This window comes from Rana temporaria, chromosome 7 (assembly GCF_905171775.1).
Source record: "Rana temporaria chromosome 7, aRanTem1.1, whole genome shotgun sequence".
In the NCBI taxonomy this organism is placed as follows: Eukaryota; Metazoa; Chordata; class Amphibia; order Anura; family Ranidae; genus Rana; species Rana temporaria.
Window position 1 is genome coordinate 13,681,975 of NC_053495.1, and position 16,995 is coordinate 13,698,969.

At 44.7% G+C, this 16,995-nt stretch overlaps 1 protein-coding gene across 1 annotated transcript in view; it reads left to right on the plus strand.

The window, feature by feature from the left end:
- SLC25A20 (solute carrier family 25 member 20) overlaps positions 1-8,294 on the plus strand; it is a 38,431-nt gene extending 30,137 nt beyond the window's left edge. The window contains exons 7-9 of the mRNA XM_040358936.1: positions 3,026-3,135; positions 6,159-6,283; positions 7,914-8,294. Coding sequence (XP_040214870.1) covers positions 3,026-3,135; positions 6,159-6,283; positions 7,914-7,976 — 298 coding nt within the window. The 3' untranslated portion in view covers positions 7,977-8,294. The remainder of the gene's footprint in view (positions 1-3,025; positions 3,136-6,158; positions 6,284-7,913) is intronic.
- The last annotated feature ends 8,701 nt before the right edge of the window (positions 8,295-16,995 follow it).

Below are 16,995 nucleotides of genomic sequence, written 5' to 3' on the forward strand. Positions count from 1 at the left end.
TCGCCTTAAAGGGGTTTGTTAACCACTTCCAGACCTTAGGTGTTTTTCAGATTCGGTGTTTGCAAGACTAAAACATTTTTTTCTGCTAGAAAATTACTTAAAACCCCCAAACATTATATATTTTTTTTTTCTAACACCCTAGAGAATAAAATAGTGGTCATTCCAATACTTTTTGTCACACCGTATTTGCGCAGCGGTCTTACAAGCGCACTTTTTTTGGAAAAAATTCACTTTTTTGAATTAAAAAATAAGACAACAATAAATTTGGCCCAATTGTTTTATATATTTTGAAAGATAATGTTACACCGAGTAAAATGATGCCCAACATGTCACGCTTAAAAATTGCGCCCGCTCGTGGCATGGCGTCAAACTTTTACCCTTAAAAATCTTGATAGGCGACGTTTAAAAAATTCTACAGGTTGCATTTTTTGAGTTACAGAGTAGGCCTAAGGCTAAAATTATTGCTCTCGCTCTAACGATCGCGGCGATACCTCACTTGTGTGGTTTGAATACCGTTTTCATATGTCGGCGCTACTCGCGTATGCGTTCGCTTCTACGCGCGAGCTCGTCGGGACGGGGCGCTTTAAAAAAATTTTTTTTTGCTTTTCGCATTTATTTTTATTTATTTTAGAATTTTTAACACTGAAAAAAAAAAAAAAAAAAAAATTATCACTTTTATTCCTATTACAAGGAATGTAAACATCCCTTGTAATAGAAAAAAGCATGACAGGTCCTCTTAAATATGAGATCTGGGGTCAAAAAGACCTCAGATCTCATATTTGGGCTTAAATGCAAAAAATAGAAAAAAAATAAAAAATGTCATTTTTTCAAATGACCAAAAAAAAAATTTGTCTCTTTAAGAGGCTGGGCGGGACTGACGTTTTGACGTCACTTCCGCCCAGCCGAGCTATGGGGACGGGCGAAGGAGATTTTTCCTTCAGTCCCGTCCCCGCTCACCAGCCGACAGCATCCGATCGCCTCCGCCGCTACCGACGGCTCCGGTAAGCGGCGGAGGGCACGGGAGAGCGGCGGGAGGGGGGGGGGCCCCTCTCCCGCCACCGATAACGGCGATCTCGCGGTGAATCCGCCGCGGAGACCGCCATTATCGGATTCCAGACCGCGCACACTAAAGATGGATACCTCGGTTGTGACAGCAGCTGCTGCCGTTACCGAGATATCCGTCTTTAAAAATAGGACGTACATCGTCGTGCGCAGGTCTGGAAGTGGTTAAGGTACATTTTTTTTTTTTTTTTTTTTTTTTTTAAATCGCTTCCTTTACCTTAGTGCAGTCCTCCTTCACTTACCTCATCCTTCCATTTTGCTTTAAATGTCCTTATTTCTTCTGAGAAATCCTCACTTCCTGTTCTTCTGTTTGTAACTCCACACAGTAATGCGAGGCTTTCTCCCTGGTGTGGAGTGTCGTGCTCGCCCCTTCCCTTGGACTACAGGAGAGTCAGGACGCCCACTAACACACAGCTCCTTTCTCTATCTGTAACGTAGAGAGCGTCCTGACTGTCCTGTAGTTCAAGGGAGGGGGGCGAGCACGACACTCCACACCAGGGAGAAAGCCTTGCATTACCGTGTGGAGTTATGCCTCGTTTCCACTGAGTGGATCGGTTCGGTATGGTACGCTATTTTGGGTGTTTCTATTGTGAAAGTGTGCCATAAAACCGAACCGTACCGGACCATTCTGGGTCCTGCTTCAGATGTGGGGGCCATAGAAAATGGAACGGTCCGGTTAGGGCGGAGCTACAATACATTCCACTGATTGGTGGACACGCTAGGCATTTTTCCAGTGGAAACGCTCACCAGAATAGACCGGTCCATTCTAACCGTTGCAAATTTACTTCAGTGGAAACGAGGCATATCAGACAGAAGAACAGGAAGTGAGGATTTCTCAGAAGAAATAAGGACATTTAAAAGCAAAATGGAAGGATGAGGTAAGTGAAGGAGGACGGCACTGAGGTAAAGGAAGATATTTAGGAAAAAAAATTGTACCTTTGCAACCCCTTTAAGAAAAGTCATGGCAGCTGTTCAGCTGCTTGATTGTTCTTATAGGTGGCGGGAGGGGACTTCTCTCCCCCTCCTGCTGCCATCAGCGAACCGGAGAAGGAACCAACTGGCGCCGGGTGTTTACCATAGAGATTTCTCGGGCGGGCCAGATGGCCCCCGGAGTTTCTATGATCGTTCAAAGGCCGGGCACAATGTTATGACGTCACGCCCGACCCCTGCATTTGAAAACATGCTGCCGCCTCGGCTGGAAAGCCATGATCTCTCTTTTTTTATTTATTTTTTTTTATTTTAGGCTCCCCAGCCTAGAGCTGAGATCTGGGGACTTATTGACCTCAGATCTCACTGTAAAGAGGACCTGTCACGCACTAGTCCTATTACAAAGGATGTTTACATTCCTTGTAATACCGTAGATAAAAGTGATCACTTTTTTTTTAAAGAAAGCATCAAACTAGAAAAATAAAAGTAAAGCGCCCCCATGCTTGCTCGCAAAAGCGAACGCATACGTAAATCACGCCCACATATGTAAATGACATTCAAACCACACATGTGAAGTATTGCTGCGATCCTTAATCTCTGTATGAAAGCAGTGGTCTCTGCAGAGAAAAAATAAAAATAGCAGCGCTATACCGCCATTGCTCATCCTGCCCCAGTGTGAAAGGGGCCCAAGCCTCCATGATTTGAAAGAACTGAAACCCAATGAATAAAAAGCACGTCTCCCAAAAGCAGAGGCATGATGTGACTTGTAGTTCCGCAAAAGCTGGAGGGCCGCCTGTTTGACATCCCTGTGCTAGATGTTGCTGGATATCCTCCAGCCTGGAAAAAAAGGCGGAATCTGTCTGACTTGCTTTAGTAGCTTCTAATGCACATTGTGAGAAGCTCGGTGTGCGGGGAAATCGGAGGAAGCAATTTCAGTACAGGAGAGGAGCCGGTACAACTGCAAGACTGAAGGGAAGTTCATCTTTAACTGTTTGTTTTTTTGTTTTGTTTTTTTACCCTCTCCCTGCTCTGACAGTGTAAACGATCTCAGCGTTCCTCGGATCCTCTTTGCTGGAGGAATGGCCGGAATCTTTAACTGGGCTGTTGCAATTCCCCCAGACGTGCTAAAATCTCGCTTCCAGACAGGTGGGTGAATGACTGGCCTCACTGTGAGGCTCTGCAGGCGTTTCCATTAATGTAAGACTTGTGTTACATCAGATTCCTCGGTATATTCTTTCCTCCTTCTTCTTTCCACTTCTCCGAGTGCAGATAATGTGCGGCCTGCAGGGCCCTGAATTGGAGTCTGCTGGGCTGTTAATTATGCTGGATTGCCTATTCACAGGAATATATAGTCTTTTACATTTTCCATAAAGGTAACCCCTTCCCGACCAGTAATGGAGAATCTACTGCACCCCCGGGGCCCAGCCTGCCGCCCCCTTCAGGCTGTAGTCTGTAGTGTTTTACTTGCCTAGGTGCTTAGATGAAGATAGCTGGGGCTCATTCACACTTGCTTTGGTCAGATCACTCTTCAGAAAGCATTTGACAGGCAGTGAGGTGGTGTTGTATCATCTCCTCACTGCCTTGTTAAACTCCCACCTGAAATCCGCACTAGGGAGTGCAATGTGCACGGTTGCACAGCGTTTGAAGAGCAACCCTACGCACTTGAATGGATCACACACGGTGGGCACTATGCTGGCCAAAAGTGACAGTGGGTATAATTCCTACACCTCCAGCTCTAATGAGCAGGGCCCCTCTGATTCTTCAAGTACCAAATTGTAATGCAACTGTAATATCTGTCTTTATTTTGTTAAGTGCTGTGCAAACTTTTGGCCCTATATAAATCCTGTATAATATAATAACCTCTGGCCCCAGCTAAAAGGGTTGGGGGGGCATAAAAATGTGAATTAGCCGCTAGTGTAAACAACCCCTTAAAGAAAATTTCATTAAAGCTGAACTTAAATTTGTATTGAGGGCATTTAAAAAACAAACATGTTATCCCTGCTCTGTGTAATGTTTATGCACCGAGCAGCCCCAATCCTCCTCTCCTCTGGTTCCCCATCAGCACTCCTAGCCCCTGCTGAGTGCCCCCAGAGCAAGCAGTTTTCTATGGGGGCACCCAAGCAAGCTCACCACTCCTGAGCTGCTGCTCTGCATGTCCATTCACACACAGAACCGTGGCTTAGTCTCTCTCTCTCTCTCTCTCTCTCTCTCTCTCTCTCTCTCTCTCTCTCTCTCTCTCTCTCTCTCTCTCTCTCTCTCTCTCTCTCTCTCTCTCTCTCTCTCTCTCTCTCTCTCTCTCTCTCTCTCTCTCTCTCTCTCTCTCCTGGCGCCAATGAGAGGAGAGAGAGCCCCCCCCCGGAAAGGTTCTTGTGCACATCTCTGGATCGCAATAGGAATCTGGGGGGGAGCTGTACACAGGTGTTTTACCTTCATGCACACTTTAAAGAGGTTGTAAAGGTTTGTTTTTTATTTTCTAAATAGGTTCCTTTGAGCTAGTGCATTGTACCCTTTCCTTTGATTTCCCTTCTAAATGTTTTTTTTTCCCTTTGTCTGAATTTCTCACTTCCTGTTCCTCCTCGGTAAGCGGTTACGGCTGACTAACCCCCATGGATGATGGGGGCAAGCTTACTGAGGAGGAACGGGAAGTGAGAAATTCAGACAAAGGTAAAAAAAACATTTAGAAGGGAAATGGAATGAAAAGGTAAGTGAACCAACAATGCACTAGCTTAAGGGTTTTTTCACACGGAGTGGATCCGTATTGATCCGCTCCGTTAGCCCATTTGGCTCAGCGGGAAATCCTCCGTAAATCCCCGCTGAGCTGTCGGCGGACAGGGCGGTCCCCGCACACAGTGCAGAGACCGCCCTATCTCTCCTCCGCTCTCCCCTATGGGGAATCGGATGAATACGGACCGTGTGTCCGTATTCATCCGATCCGTTCCGCCGGACGGAAGAAAAATAGGGTTTTCTTCCGTCCGCAAAAACGGATCTTTGCGGATGGTTGCGGATGCATCATCCGCTAACGTCTGCAATCCCATAGGGTTACATTACAAGTCCGTAAACGGACTTGTAATAAACGGACCGTTTGTCTGTACGTGTGAAAGGGCCCTAAAGGAACCTATTTGGAAAATAAAAAAACAAACGTTTACAACCCCTTTAAAGTGGTTTGTAAAGGCAGAACATTTTTACCTTAATGCATTCCCTGCATTGAAGTGTTACAAAGTTAGTCAGGTTAAAAAATTAGTAAAAAAAAAATCAAAAAAAAAAATCATAAAATCCCATATAAACAATCCTATATCCACATTTGATCCAGAGGAAGGCAAAAAACCCCATCAGATCGTGATCCAATTTGCTACAGCAGGGGGGGAAAAAAAGAAATTCCTTCTTGATCCCCCGAGAGGCAATCGGATTTTCCCCGGATCAACTTTACCTATAAATGTCAGTACCCAGTTATATTACGTACATTTAGGAAAGAATCCACTTTTTTAAAGCAATCTACTGATCTGACCAGAACCACCTCTGCAGGGTATCTATTCCACATTTTCCGAGTGAGGTGGAACTCCGCTTTATCTTTGACACATCAGTGAGAGCCGGTTCACACTGGGGCGACCTGTCAGGCGACTCAGCCGCCTGACAAGTCGCGGTCCGCAGTAGTCAATGGAACCGTTCTAATTGGAGCGATGCAAGTCGCTCCGACTTAGAAAAAGGTTCCTGTACGACTTTGGGGGCGACTTGCATTGACTTCAATACAGAAGTCATTTTGCAAGTTGCCTCTCAAGTCGCCTTGCCGAGTCGCCCCCAAAGTCGTGACGCCTGTGTGTGAACCGGCTCTTAAGAGTTTTTGGATGGGGGAAAATGGTGTGCCGTTTTCTCCATTTGAGCCCAAGTACCACTAGTTACCATAAGCTTTGCAGAACTTTATGTGATTTTATGATTTGTAATAAACTGTTTTTTATATATTTGATGTACATTGAATCCTTGCAAATAATATTGCTATATTTGGGACGTTGTGTCATGACTTATCAGAACAATCGGCATAGTTCATTTGACCAGCATCATTGTGTGAGGCATTCATACAGTCCTTTAAAGTCCAGCCAGGGACCATTTTTTCAATATTTCTAGACACACTGCTGAAGTCTTGTTTTATAATATGTTGTTTCCTTTTTACACAGCCCCAGCTGGAAAGTATCCTAATGGATTCCGGGACGTTTTACGGGAGTTGATCCGAGAAGAAGGAATAAGATCTCTTTATAAAGGATTCACACCAGTCATGCTTCGGGCCTTCCCAGCTAACGCGGTACGTCATTGGTTATTCCTGTTGCGTGTGACGTGTACAGCCGTAAGGCATGTAATATGAATGTATGTACAACATCACTTTAAAGCGGAGTTCAACACAAAAGTGGAACCTCCGCTTATCTGCTCCCCCCCGGAGTGCTGACATTGCAGGATCCCTGGACAGGCAAGTGTCCATATATTAAATGTCAGCAGCTACAGTACTTGTAGTTGCTGACTTTTAATTATTTTATTTTTTTCCCCCTAGGCAGAGCACTGCTTTAAGTTATTTAATTGGAGGTCAGTGAGTTTATTCGGCCTGGGATTATATAACTGCGCTTTCTGATTAAAATGTGCCTCATGACCACTCAGCTCTTCTCATCTAATTACCTAATATACAGTAAATAGAGATTTCTAAGGCACCCCTTCCCCTCCCTCCCTTCCTTCCAGTCATTATACTGCCCTGGGCCAAGACAGTATTTACATCCTTCTAGGAACTGGCTGCCTCTGTAACAGAGCACACATGTCACTGCCAACCATAGAATGTCATGGAAAAACATTGAGCCAGCTATGGGGGGGGGGGGTTATGGTGTAAGGGAATTCTCAGACGTCTGTTACACCGTGCAAGTGGGGTGTAAGGGAATTCTCAGACGTCTGCTACACCGTGCAAGTTTATTTATAAGACCCCTTTTCACACTGGAGCGGTTTGCAGGCGCTATTGCGCTAAAAATAGCGCCTGCAAACCGACCCTAAACAGCAGTTGCTGTGTCTCCAGTGTGAGGGCTTTCACACTGGAGCGGTGCGCTAGCAGGACGGTAAAAAAAAGTCCTGCTAGCCGCATCTTTGGAGCGGTGTGTATACCGTTCCTCCACCGCTCCTGCCCATTGAAATCAATGGGACACGGAGGCTATACCGCCGGCAATGCACCGCTGCAGAGGAGCTTTGCGGCAGTTTTTAACCCTTTCTTGGCCACTAGCGGGGGGTAAAACCGCCCCCGATAGCGGCCGGATAGCGCCGCAAAACTGGCGGTAACCGGCTTTGATGCCAACCCCGCCCCAGTGTGAAAGGGGCCTAAGACTGTGTGTTTTTTAAGTGCATCACGTTAATGAAAATTGCTGCTTGCTACATGTTATGAGTTCAATGGTAATGCCTAAAATGCATGTACTGTGGGCCTATGATGACACCAGTGGCGGGGAACTCCCCCCCCCCCCCCCCCCCCCCGACACCAGTGGTGGGGCACTATTCTACTGGAGTCTGAAAGGCCATAAACTGGCCCTTTTGTGTAGAACGTTTGGTGACCCTTTCTGTAGATAGATAGCAAATAGGGAAAAAAAACATTTAAATTCTTGCTAGCGCTCTCCGTGGTTTTCCAGATGCCAAAGTACGTGTGCCACATTCCGAATATTTGTAGACATGGCGGTAGAAATAAGCACGGAGAACGCGATCAGAGTCTGAAAAAAATAATTTGTGCTTTCTAAACCAGCCCCCAGCGACCGCTGATAATCTGGATTAACGGATTTCCATGTTTGAGCAGACTTGTGTAATCCCGCTCTCATCGCTTTCTCAATCAATATGTCTTAATTGAAAAGGTTTGCAAAGTAAAACCATTTAATTACTAAACTTGCTCCCCCTTTCTCTGTTTTCTTCCCCCCCAGGCTTGCTTCTTAGGATTTGAATTCGCCATGAAATTCTTAAACTGGGCAGTGCCAAGCTTGTGAAAGCCACCAGGAAAGAAGATCGAAGATTTGTGTACGCGATGACAGTCGCGCCGAACACGCCTCTTTCAATGAAGAAACACCTTGCCTTACACGGGTCCCACCCCATAGGGGGCGTGGCTCTTCTGCTAACCTACAATCCATTCTTGCCAATGGCAGAGACAAAAACTTGAAAAAAAAAATGTTTGTTTATGATTTTTATGTAAATGAATTTAGCTGCTCATATTTTTTTATATGAACTGCAATGAAATGGATCTTTAATTGACAGACAATTTTATTATCTTTATAGATCAGTAAAATATTTTATTGCTGCTGACTTCACCTTAAAGTGAACTCCTTATTTATTTATTTTTTAACTTGTACCTTACCATCGGGCTTAACTTGTAGGTACAATGAATGTCTCCTAAACGTGTACCGTTTAGGAGGTATTCCAATCGGCAAAAGCTGATGATGTCACCTTTGCATGCGCAGTGACGCTCTTCTTTCAGGGCATACAGTGTTGGAAGTGGCTTTGCGATTCATACAGCCGGAGCCCGCAACTCCAGATGAAGATTGGAGCGCCAGTGCGCCGTGACGGCACTGGGCTGGAGGGCTCCGTGTACAGGTAAGTCTGTCACAATGTGCTAGTATGCAGTGTATACTATTACACTATGACTTAAACCTGCAGTGTGCCCAATTTTTGTTTGTTGTTTTTTTGTTTTGTTCTTTTTGGTGGTTTACTACCGCTGTAAGCACTCTTTGGGCCTGGGCTCATTAGGGCCCATTTGTATTATCTAGGGCAGGGGTCTCCAAACTATGGCCCTCCAGGTGTTCAAGAACTACAATTCCCATCATGTCTAGTCATGTCGGTGAATGTCAGAGGTTTACAATGCCTCATGGAACGTGTCGTTCCTCAGCAGCTGGAGGGCCATAGTTTTGAGATCCCTGGTCTAGGGCAGGGATCTCAAGCTAGGGCCCTCCAGCTGTTGCAGAACTACAAGCCCCATGAGGCTTTGTAAACCTCTGACATTCATAGACATGACGAGGCATGATGGTAATTGTAGTTCCTGAACACCTGGAGGGCCGTAGTTTGGAGCTCCCTGGTCTAGGGCATGGGTGCTCAACCTGTATCCCTCCAACTGTTGCTGAACTACAAGTCCCATGAGGCATTGCAAGCCGCTGACAGTTGCAAGCATGACTCCCAAAGGCAGAGGCATGATGGGATTTGAAGTTCTTGAACACCTAGAGGGCCATAATTTGGAGAACCCTGCCCTAGATGGGTCCTAATGAGCCCGGGCTCAAGCAGCTGTAGGGCCTAAGGTTGGGCACCCATGGTTTAGGGCAGGGGTAGGACACCTCGGCCCTCAAACTGTTTTCAAACTACACATCCCATGAGCCATTTCAAGACCCTGACAATCGGAGGCATGACTCCTAGAGGCATTTGTAGTTTCAGAGAAGTGTCAGAATAGGCCCGGTATGGAAGTGGTGAAAGATACAGGGGCACTCTGAACACCCAGCTCATAGCACTATGGCAGCAAAGATGTCATATAGCATAAATCGCAGGTGTTTGGACCCAAGAGAAGCACAGGTGCTGGGTGAAGTTCACTGCCAGGAGCCCAGCAAAATCAATTACGGTTAAAATGTGTAGCGACTGGATGCTGTATGCACTCAGAGATGTATTCATTGAACACCAGAATTCTGCATTTAGGGCGTTAGACACTTGATAATTTCTCCCTTACAAAATGAAAAACAAATAGAGAAGAGTTGGACTTTTTTTTCCCCTAAGTAGCTTCCTTTACCTTAGTGCCGTCCTCCGTCACTTACCTCATCCTTCCATTTTGCTTTTAAATGTCCTTATTTCTTCTGAGAAATCCTCACTTCCTGTTCTTCTGTCTGCAACTCCACACAGTAATACTAGACTTTCTCCCTGGTGTGGAGTGTCGTGCTCGCCCCCTCCCTTGGACTACAGGAGAGTCAGGACGCCCATTAACACACAGCTCCTTTCTCTATCTGGGGAAAAATGGAAGAAACTGCGGTAAAAGTGCTAAAAAGAAAAGAACAACTATGAAACTAAGTTGCAGCTTATTCAGTTGGGAGCTGTGATTATCATGAAAACAATTGGTACAGGAAAAAAAACATAAAAAGAAAAATAAATCGCGCTAACCCCCTAACCATGTGGTATGGATATTAATTAAAGCGGAGGTTCACCCTAAAAAACATCTATGTACTATCCCATCCAGCATACTTGCGTCAGCTACAGTATACTTTTTTTTTTTTTTGCGCTGTATTTACCTTTTAATCCTTCAGTTTCTTTTCAGACTCCCGCGGGGAGTAGGCGTTCCTATAAAGAGGAGAACATGATTGACGTCCGGCTATGGCGCATCACGCGTTCCGAAAATAGCCGGACTAGGTCTCGGCTCTTCACGGCGCTATACGGCGCCTGCGCACCGACTAGGAGCTGACTGCGCAGGCGCCGTATACAGCCGAGTCCTATTTCGGAACGAGTGACGCGCCATGGCCGGACGTCTATCATGTTCCCCCTTCTTAGGAACGCCTATTCCCAGCGCGAGTCTGAAAAGAAACTGAAGGATTAAACGGTAAATACAGCGCAAAAAAAAATAAGGCATACTGTACCTGACGCTAGTATGCTGGACGGGATGGTATATAATTCTTTTAGGGTGAACCTCCGCTTTAAAGGAATTCAATCTCCAAAATTATAAATGCCAAAACCAGGCTAGTAATAAACTAATATGTGACTAATAACATATCTATATATATAAAACTCAACGTGTCTGTGTGTGTATGTATGTATGTATGTTCCAGCATCACGTCCAAACGGCTAAAGATATTAACATGAAACTTGGCACACATGTTACTTATATGTCAGCAACAAACATAGGATAGGTGGTTTAACCCTTACCCACCCCCATTTGCCATGGTCGGGGTTTTTCTTTAAAGTCCCATTCAACTCTATGGGAAATACATGTTACTTCATAACTTCCAAACGGCTGTACATATTTCGATAACACTTGGTCACATGTTACTTATATGTCCACTTAAACTATAGGATACTTAATTTATCCCTTAACTACCCCCATTTGTGAGGGTCGGGGTTTTTGTTTAAAGTCCCATGCAAATCAATGGGAAATGTATGTTCCCACATAACTTCTGTACGCCTGGAGATATTTCAATAATACCTGGTACACATATTGCTTATATGCCAAATAAAAATATATGACAGTTAAATTAACCCTTACCTACACCCTTATATAAAAGATGGGTATATTTATATTACTATGATGTCTGATGTTATAGATGCAACGGTTACCGTGTTTGCAAACCGTCTCATGCCAGTTAATAGAATAGAATTATATTGGTGACAAATAAATAAAAAATGTTATTAAAAAAAGAAAAACCTAAAAACTAAATGATATAGCCCATATAAGTGCTTGAATAATTAAACAATTGATGATGAACACCAGTGCTCTGTGCAGAAATCCAAAGGCTGATAAATTAGCGTGTTCAAAAATGTGATGAATCCTCCACCAATCAGTATAAATTGCTCCTTACCAACTTGCCATGATCCCTTATGACAGAGGATCACTAAAAGCATGTCATCGAAATTCTCACTCCAATCACGCAGCTCAAACAAATCCGATCTTTAAGCAGTGAATCTCATCCAATAATGATCATAGGTCATCAGCATATGTAAGAGATAATGATAGCTCCACATAGTGCATTAAACGTATAAAAAATATTTATTAAGAAAGTTGGTGTTAAACTTGCAATGTTGCAGGAAAAAATAGGCCTTAAATCTGGTGTGCCGGCCGGTACACAAAAGCCAGACACCCGTCCTACTGGGGAATCGTATGGAGCTTGAGGTGACGTCAGTGCGCCGCTCCTTTCTCTATCTGCAACGTAGAGCGTGTCCTGTAGTCCAAGGGAGGGGGCGAGCACGACACTCCACGCCAGGGAGAATGCCTCGCATTACTGTGTGGAGTTACAGACAGAAGAACAGGAAGTGAGGATTTCTCAGAAGAAATAAGGACATTTAAAAGCAAAATGGAAGGATGAGGTAAGTGAAGGAGGACTGCACTAAGGGAAAGGAAGCTACTTAGGAAGAAAAAAACTTTACCATTACAACCCCTTTAAATACAGTTATGGTAATAAAAATAAAGTCTAAATGTTTCCCCCAGTACTTCACAGGGGGATAATGTTCCACTAAAATGTTGTTAGTGGAATGTGTGTAAAAAAAAAAAAAAAAAAAATCAAATATATAAAACTCCGGTTAGGAAAACATTATACGTAATGTGAAACAGGCACTGCTTATTTCCGGATTCGGCAGCAGCAGGGGGGTGCACACAGGCTGGGGATCTCCCTCTGTGAAAGTACATGGAAAAGTCTACTTCGTGAAAAATTAATACTGAAATCTAAAAGGCACAAATTAATGCAGCTCTGTCATCATTAATGATTAACCACTTACTGATTGCCCTATGGCAATTTTGCTGCTACAGGGTGGCAACTGTGCGCCTGATTACGTATACAGTTGTGCTCAAAAGTTTGCATACCGTGGCAGAAATTGTGAAATTTTGGCATTCGTTTTGAAAATATGACTGATCATGCCAAAAAAAAAAATATATATATATATAGTAATCACATGAATCAATTTATTATCACATAGTTGTTTTTTTTGGATCCTCTTTAACCACTTCCTTACTGGGCACATATACCCCTTCCTGACCAGGTGAAATTTCAGCTTCCGGCACTGCGTTGCTTTAACTGACAATTGCGCAGTCATGCGACGTGGCTCCCAAACAAAATTGACGTCCTTTTTTCCCCACAAATAGAGCTTTATTTTGGTGGTATTTGATCACCTCTGCGGTTTTTATTTTTTGCGCTATAAACAAAAATAGAGCGACAATTTTGAAAAAAAAACTATTTTTTACTTGTTACTATAATAAATTGCCCAATTTTTTAAAAAAAAATAATTTTTTCTCAGTCTAGGCGATACGTATTATTCTACATATTTTTGTTAAAAAAAAAAAAAAAATCGCAAGAAGCGTCTGGTTTGCGCAAAAGTTATTGCGCTTACAAAATAGGGGACAGAATTATTATTTTTTATTATTTTTTTTTACTACTAATGGCGGCGATCAGCATTTTTTTTCGTGACTGCGACATTATGGTGGAGACATCGGACACTTTTGACACATTTTTGGCGCCATTCACATTTATACAGCGATCAGTGCAATAAATATGCACTAATTACTGTATAAATGTGACTGGCATTGAAGGGGTTAACACTAGGGGGTGAGGAAGGGGTTAATGTGTACCCTGAATTGTGTTACTAACTGTGGGGGAAGGGGGGTGACTGGGGGAGGTGACCGATGCTGTGTCCCTATGTACAAGGGACACAGATCCGTCTCCTCTCTCCCCTGACAGGACGTGGAGCTCTGTGTTTACACACAGAGCTCCACGTCTTGTCCCTGTAGCCGCCGATCGCGAGTCCCTGGCGGACATCGCGGCCGCCAGGCACTCGCATCGGCATCTCAGCGATGCGGCGAGCGCGCGCAGGCCGTAAAAACACGGCCTCCCAGAGATGTAGAGCCACCCTGCGGCCGTACAAAGTCGTACGGCCGTCGGGAAGTGGTTAAATCATAGTGATAACAGAAATCACCCAAATGGCCCTGATCAAAAGTTAACATCCCCTGGAATGTTTGTCCTTGGTACAGACACAGAAGGTGGCACACACAGGTTAAAATGGCAATTAAAGGTTAAATTCCCACATTTGTGGCTTTTTAAATCACAATTAGTGTCTGTGTATAAATAGTCAATAAGTTTGTTGGCTCTCACATGGAAGCACTAAGCAGGCTAGACACTGAGCCATGAGGCGGTAGAAAAGAACAGTCAAATAACCTGCGTTAAGGTAATGCAACTTTACGAAGATGGAAAAGGATATAAAAAGATATCCAAAGCCTTGAATATGCCAGTCAGTACTGTTTAATCATTTATTAGGAAGTAGAGAATTCGGGGCTCCTTTGATACCAAGCCAAGTTCAGGTTGACCAAGAAAGATTGCAGCCACATATATAATAAACAATTTATTATAAATCATTAAAAAAAAGAAGAGTGGATATTGTTTTTATAATAAATTATTTATGATATATACTCAGATGTGCCTCGTCTTCTTGTTTTTTTGAACGTCTCACGGAGCACATCATCCAAAAATGGAGAGTATGGCACAACTGCAAACCTACCAAGACATGGCCGTCCACCTAAACCAGGGATATGCAATTGGTGGACCTCCAGCTGTTACAAAACTACAAGTCCCATCATGCCTCTGCCTCTGGGTGTCATGCTTGTGGCTGTCAGAGTCTTGCAATGCCTCATGGGACTTGTAGTTCTGCAACAGCTGGAGGTCCGCTAATTGCATATCCCTGACCTAAACTGACCGGGCCGGGCAAGGAGAGCATTCATCAGAGAAGCAGCCAAGAGGCCCATGGTAACTCTGGAGGAGCTGCAGAGATCCACAGCTTAGGTGGGAGACTATTATGGCCTTTATGGAAGAGTGGCAAGAAGAAAGCATTTGTTGAATGAAAGCCATAAGAAGTCCTGTTTGCAGTTTGCGAGAAGCCATGTGAGGGACATAGAAAACATGTGGAAGAAGGTGCTCTGGTCAGCTGAGACCAAAATTTAACTTTTTGACCTAAAAGCAAAACGCTACGTGTGGCGAAAAACTAACACTGCACATCATCCTGAACACACCATCCCCACTGTGAAACATGGTGGTGGCAGCATTATGCTGTGGGGATGCTTTTCTTCAGCAGGGACAGGGAAGCTGGACAGAGTTGATGGGAAGATGGATTGAGCCAAATACAGGACAATCTTAGGAAGAAAACAAATTGTTGTAGTCTGCAAAAGACTTGAGACTGGGGCAGAGGTTCACCTTCCAGCAGGACAACGACCCTAAACATACAGCCAGAGCTACAATGGAATGGTTTAGATAAAAGCATATTCATGTGTTAGAATGGCCCAGTCACAGTCCAGACCAAAATCCAATTGAGAATCTGTGGCAAGACTTGGAAATTGGTGATCACAGACGCTCTCCATCCAATCTGACAGAACTTGAGATATTTTCCAGAGAAGAAGAATGGGCAGAAATGTCCCTCTCTAGATGTGAAAAGCTGGTAGAGACACCCCCAAAAAGACGTGCAGCTGCAATTGCAGAGAAAGGGGGTTCTACAAAGTATTGACTCTTTGTGCCACTTTGTGTTGGTCGATCACATAAAATCCTAATAAAATATATTTACTTTTTTTGGTACTAGTATCGGTAGTTGTACTCGGGGGAAATGCACCGATGCTTCACCCGATACCTGGGCAGTCAGGTATCGGGTGGTGGGGAGAGTTACAAGTCTTCTCCGTGCCGTCTTCTCCCCCTCCGTGCCGTCTTCTCCCCGTACGCGCCTCTCTCCCCCTGTGATGTCTTCTCCCCATCCATGCCGCTCTCCCCCCTCAATTTGTCAGGATGGAGAGCGGAGGTAGGAGCCGCTAAACCCGGCTCCTACCTTTTCCGAATGGACAGAGTCAGTGAATCTGTGTCCTTAGTCCCTTTCTCTGTCTTCAAGGGGAGATGCCAGAGGTCTGTTAAGAGCCCTGATATCTCACCAAAGCCCCCTCAACAGGGCTAATTAAAAAAAATAATTAAAAAAATAAAATGTAAATAATAATAATTAAAAAAAAAACTGACAATCCACTACCTGCCCCCCTCTAAAAAAAAAAAAAAAATACTGTCACATGACATTAAAAAAAAGTATCGGTATTCGGTATCGGCGAGTACTTGAAAAAAAAGTATCGGTACTTGTACTCGGTCTCAAAAAAGTGGTATCGGGACAACCCTAGACTTGTAACATCACAAAATGGGGAAAATTTCAAGGGGTACGAATACTTTTTCAAGGCACTGCAACAGCCCAAAATGCCTGGAAAGCCTCAGCAGGCTGGAAACCCACTGCAAAGTGTTTACTTATATAATTAATAATAGCTGAACTTGCCCCCCCCGCATTTTTGGCACGCTTACCGGTATTGGGCCCCGCCATCGATACCGCTGAGCCCCCCGCAGTGGGAAGACATTCTTCCTTTGCTTCAGTATGGCGGGGTAACCCGAGAAAGGCGAGCGCTGGACGTATACAGCTGAAAGGATTAAATATCTCGCACTCTGTGCAGACTATTACATAACTGTTCCTATACATATCAGACTTGGCTCCCCCCCCAGGTCGGGGGATGTTATGAATTGCTGAAAGGTTCATATATTGGACATGACTCTTTTATACAGATATTAACAGCAGTAAACAGGGCTGGACTGGGACAAAAATGTGGCCCTGGACTTCATCCAGACTGGCCCACTTTGACAGGTCTCTCCTATGGCAGCCGGACAACTCCCGCACCCCCCCGGCCACCCAAGCCCCCTCTCCCCCTTCACTAGCCACTAGCCGTTCTACTTTATTAGAATAGAACGACTGGTACTGGTACTCTTATAGGCAGTACCAGTGGGGTAGCTAGACATTATTTCACCCGGGGCAAATAACCAGTTCAGTGCCCCTCCTTATGGGACAAGATTAGGCAGAAGTGAGAAACTCCCAGGCCATAGCTGTTGAGTCAGCTGTCTGTCCCCTCCCCCCATGCTCCTCTGTCATCCCCCATACTCCTCTGTTCCCCCCAGGTGAGCGCTGCGGGGAGGGAGAGGAGGTGAGCTCTGCGGGCAGGGAGAGACAGAGGAGCGGAGGGGGGCAGCGGTCCGCTGTCACTGAAGCCGGCCCACTGAGCCATCGGCCCACCGGGAAACTCCCTGTAGTCCCAATGGCCAGTCCATCCCTGGTAGTAAACACAACCATAGCCTCTTTTCTTATATTCCTGCTGAATTTACCAGCTCAGGCTGACCATACATGGTTCGAATCTTGGCCGCTTCAGCAGGAAGCCGCCAAGATTCGAGCCTTTAATGTGCAGGCTGAATGGACCAAGTTAATCGATCGGTCAACTTGGGTACAACCAGC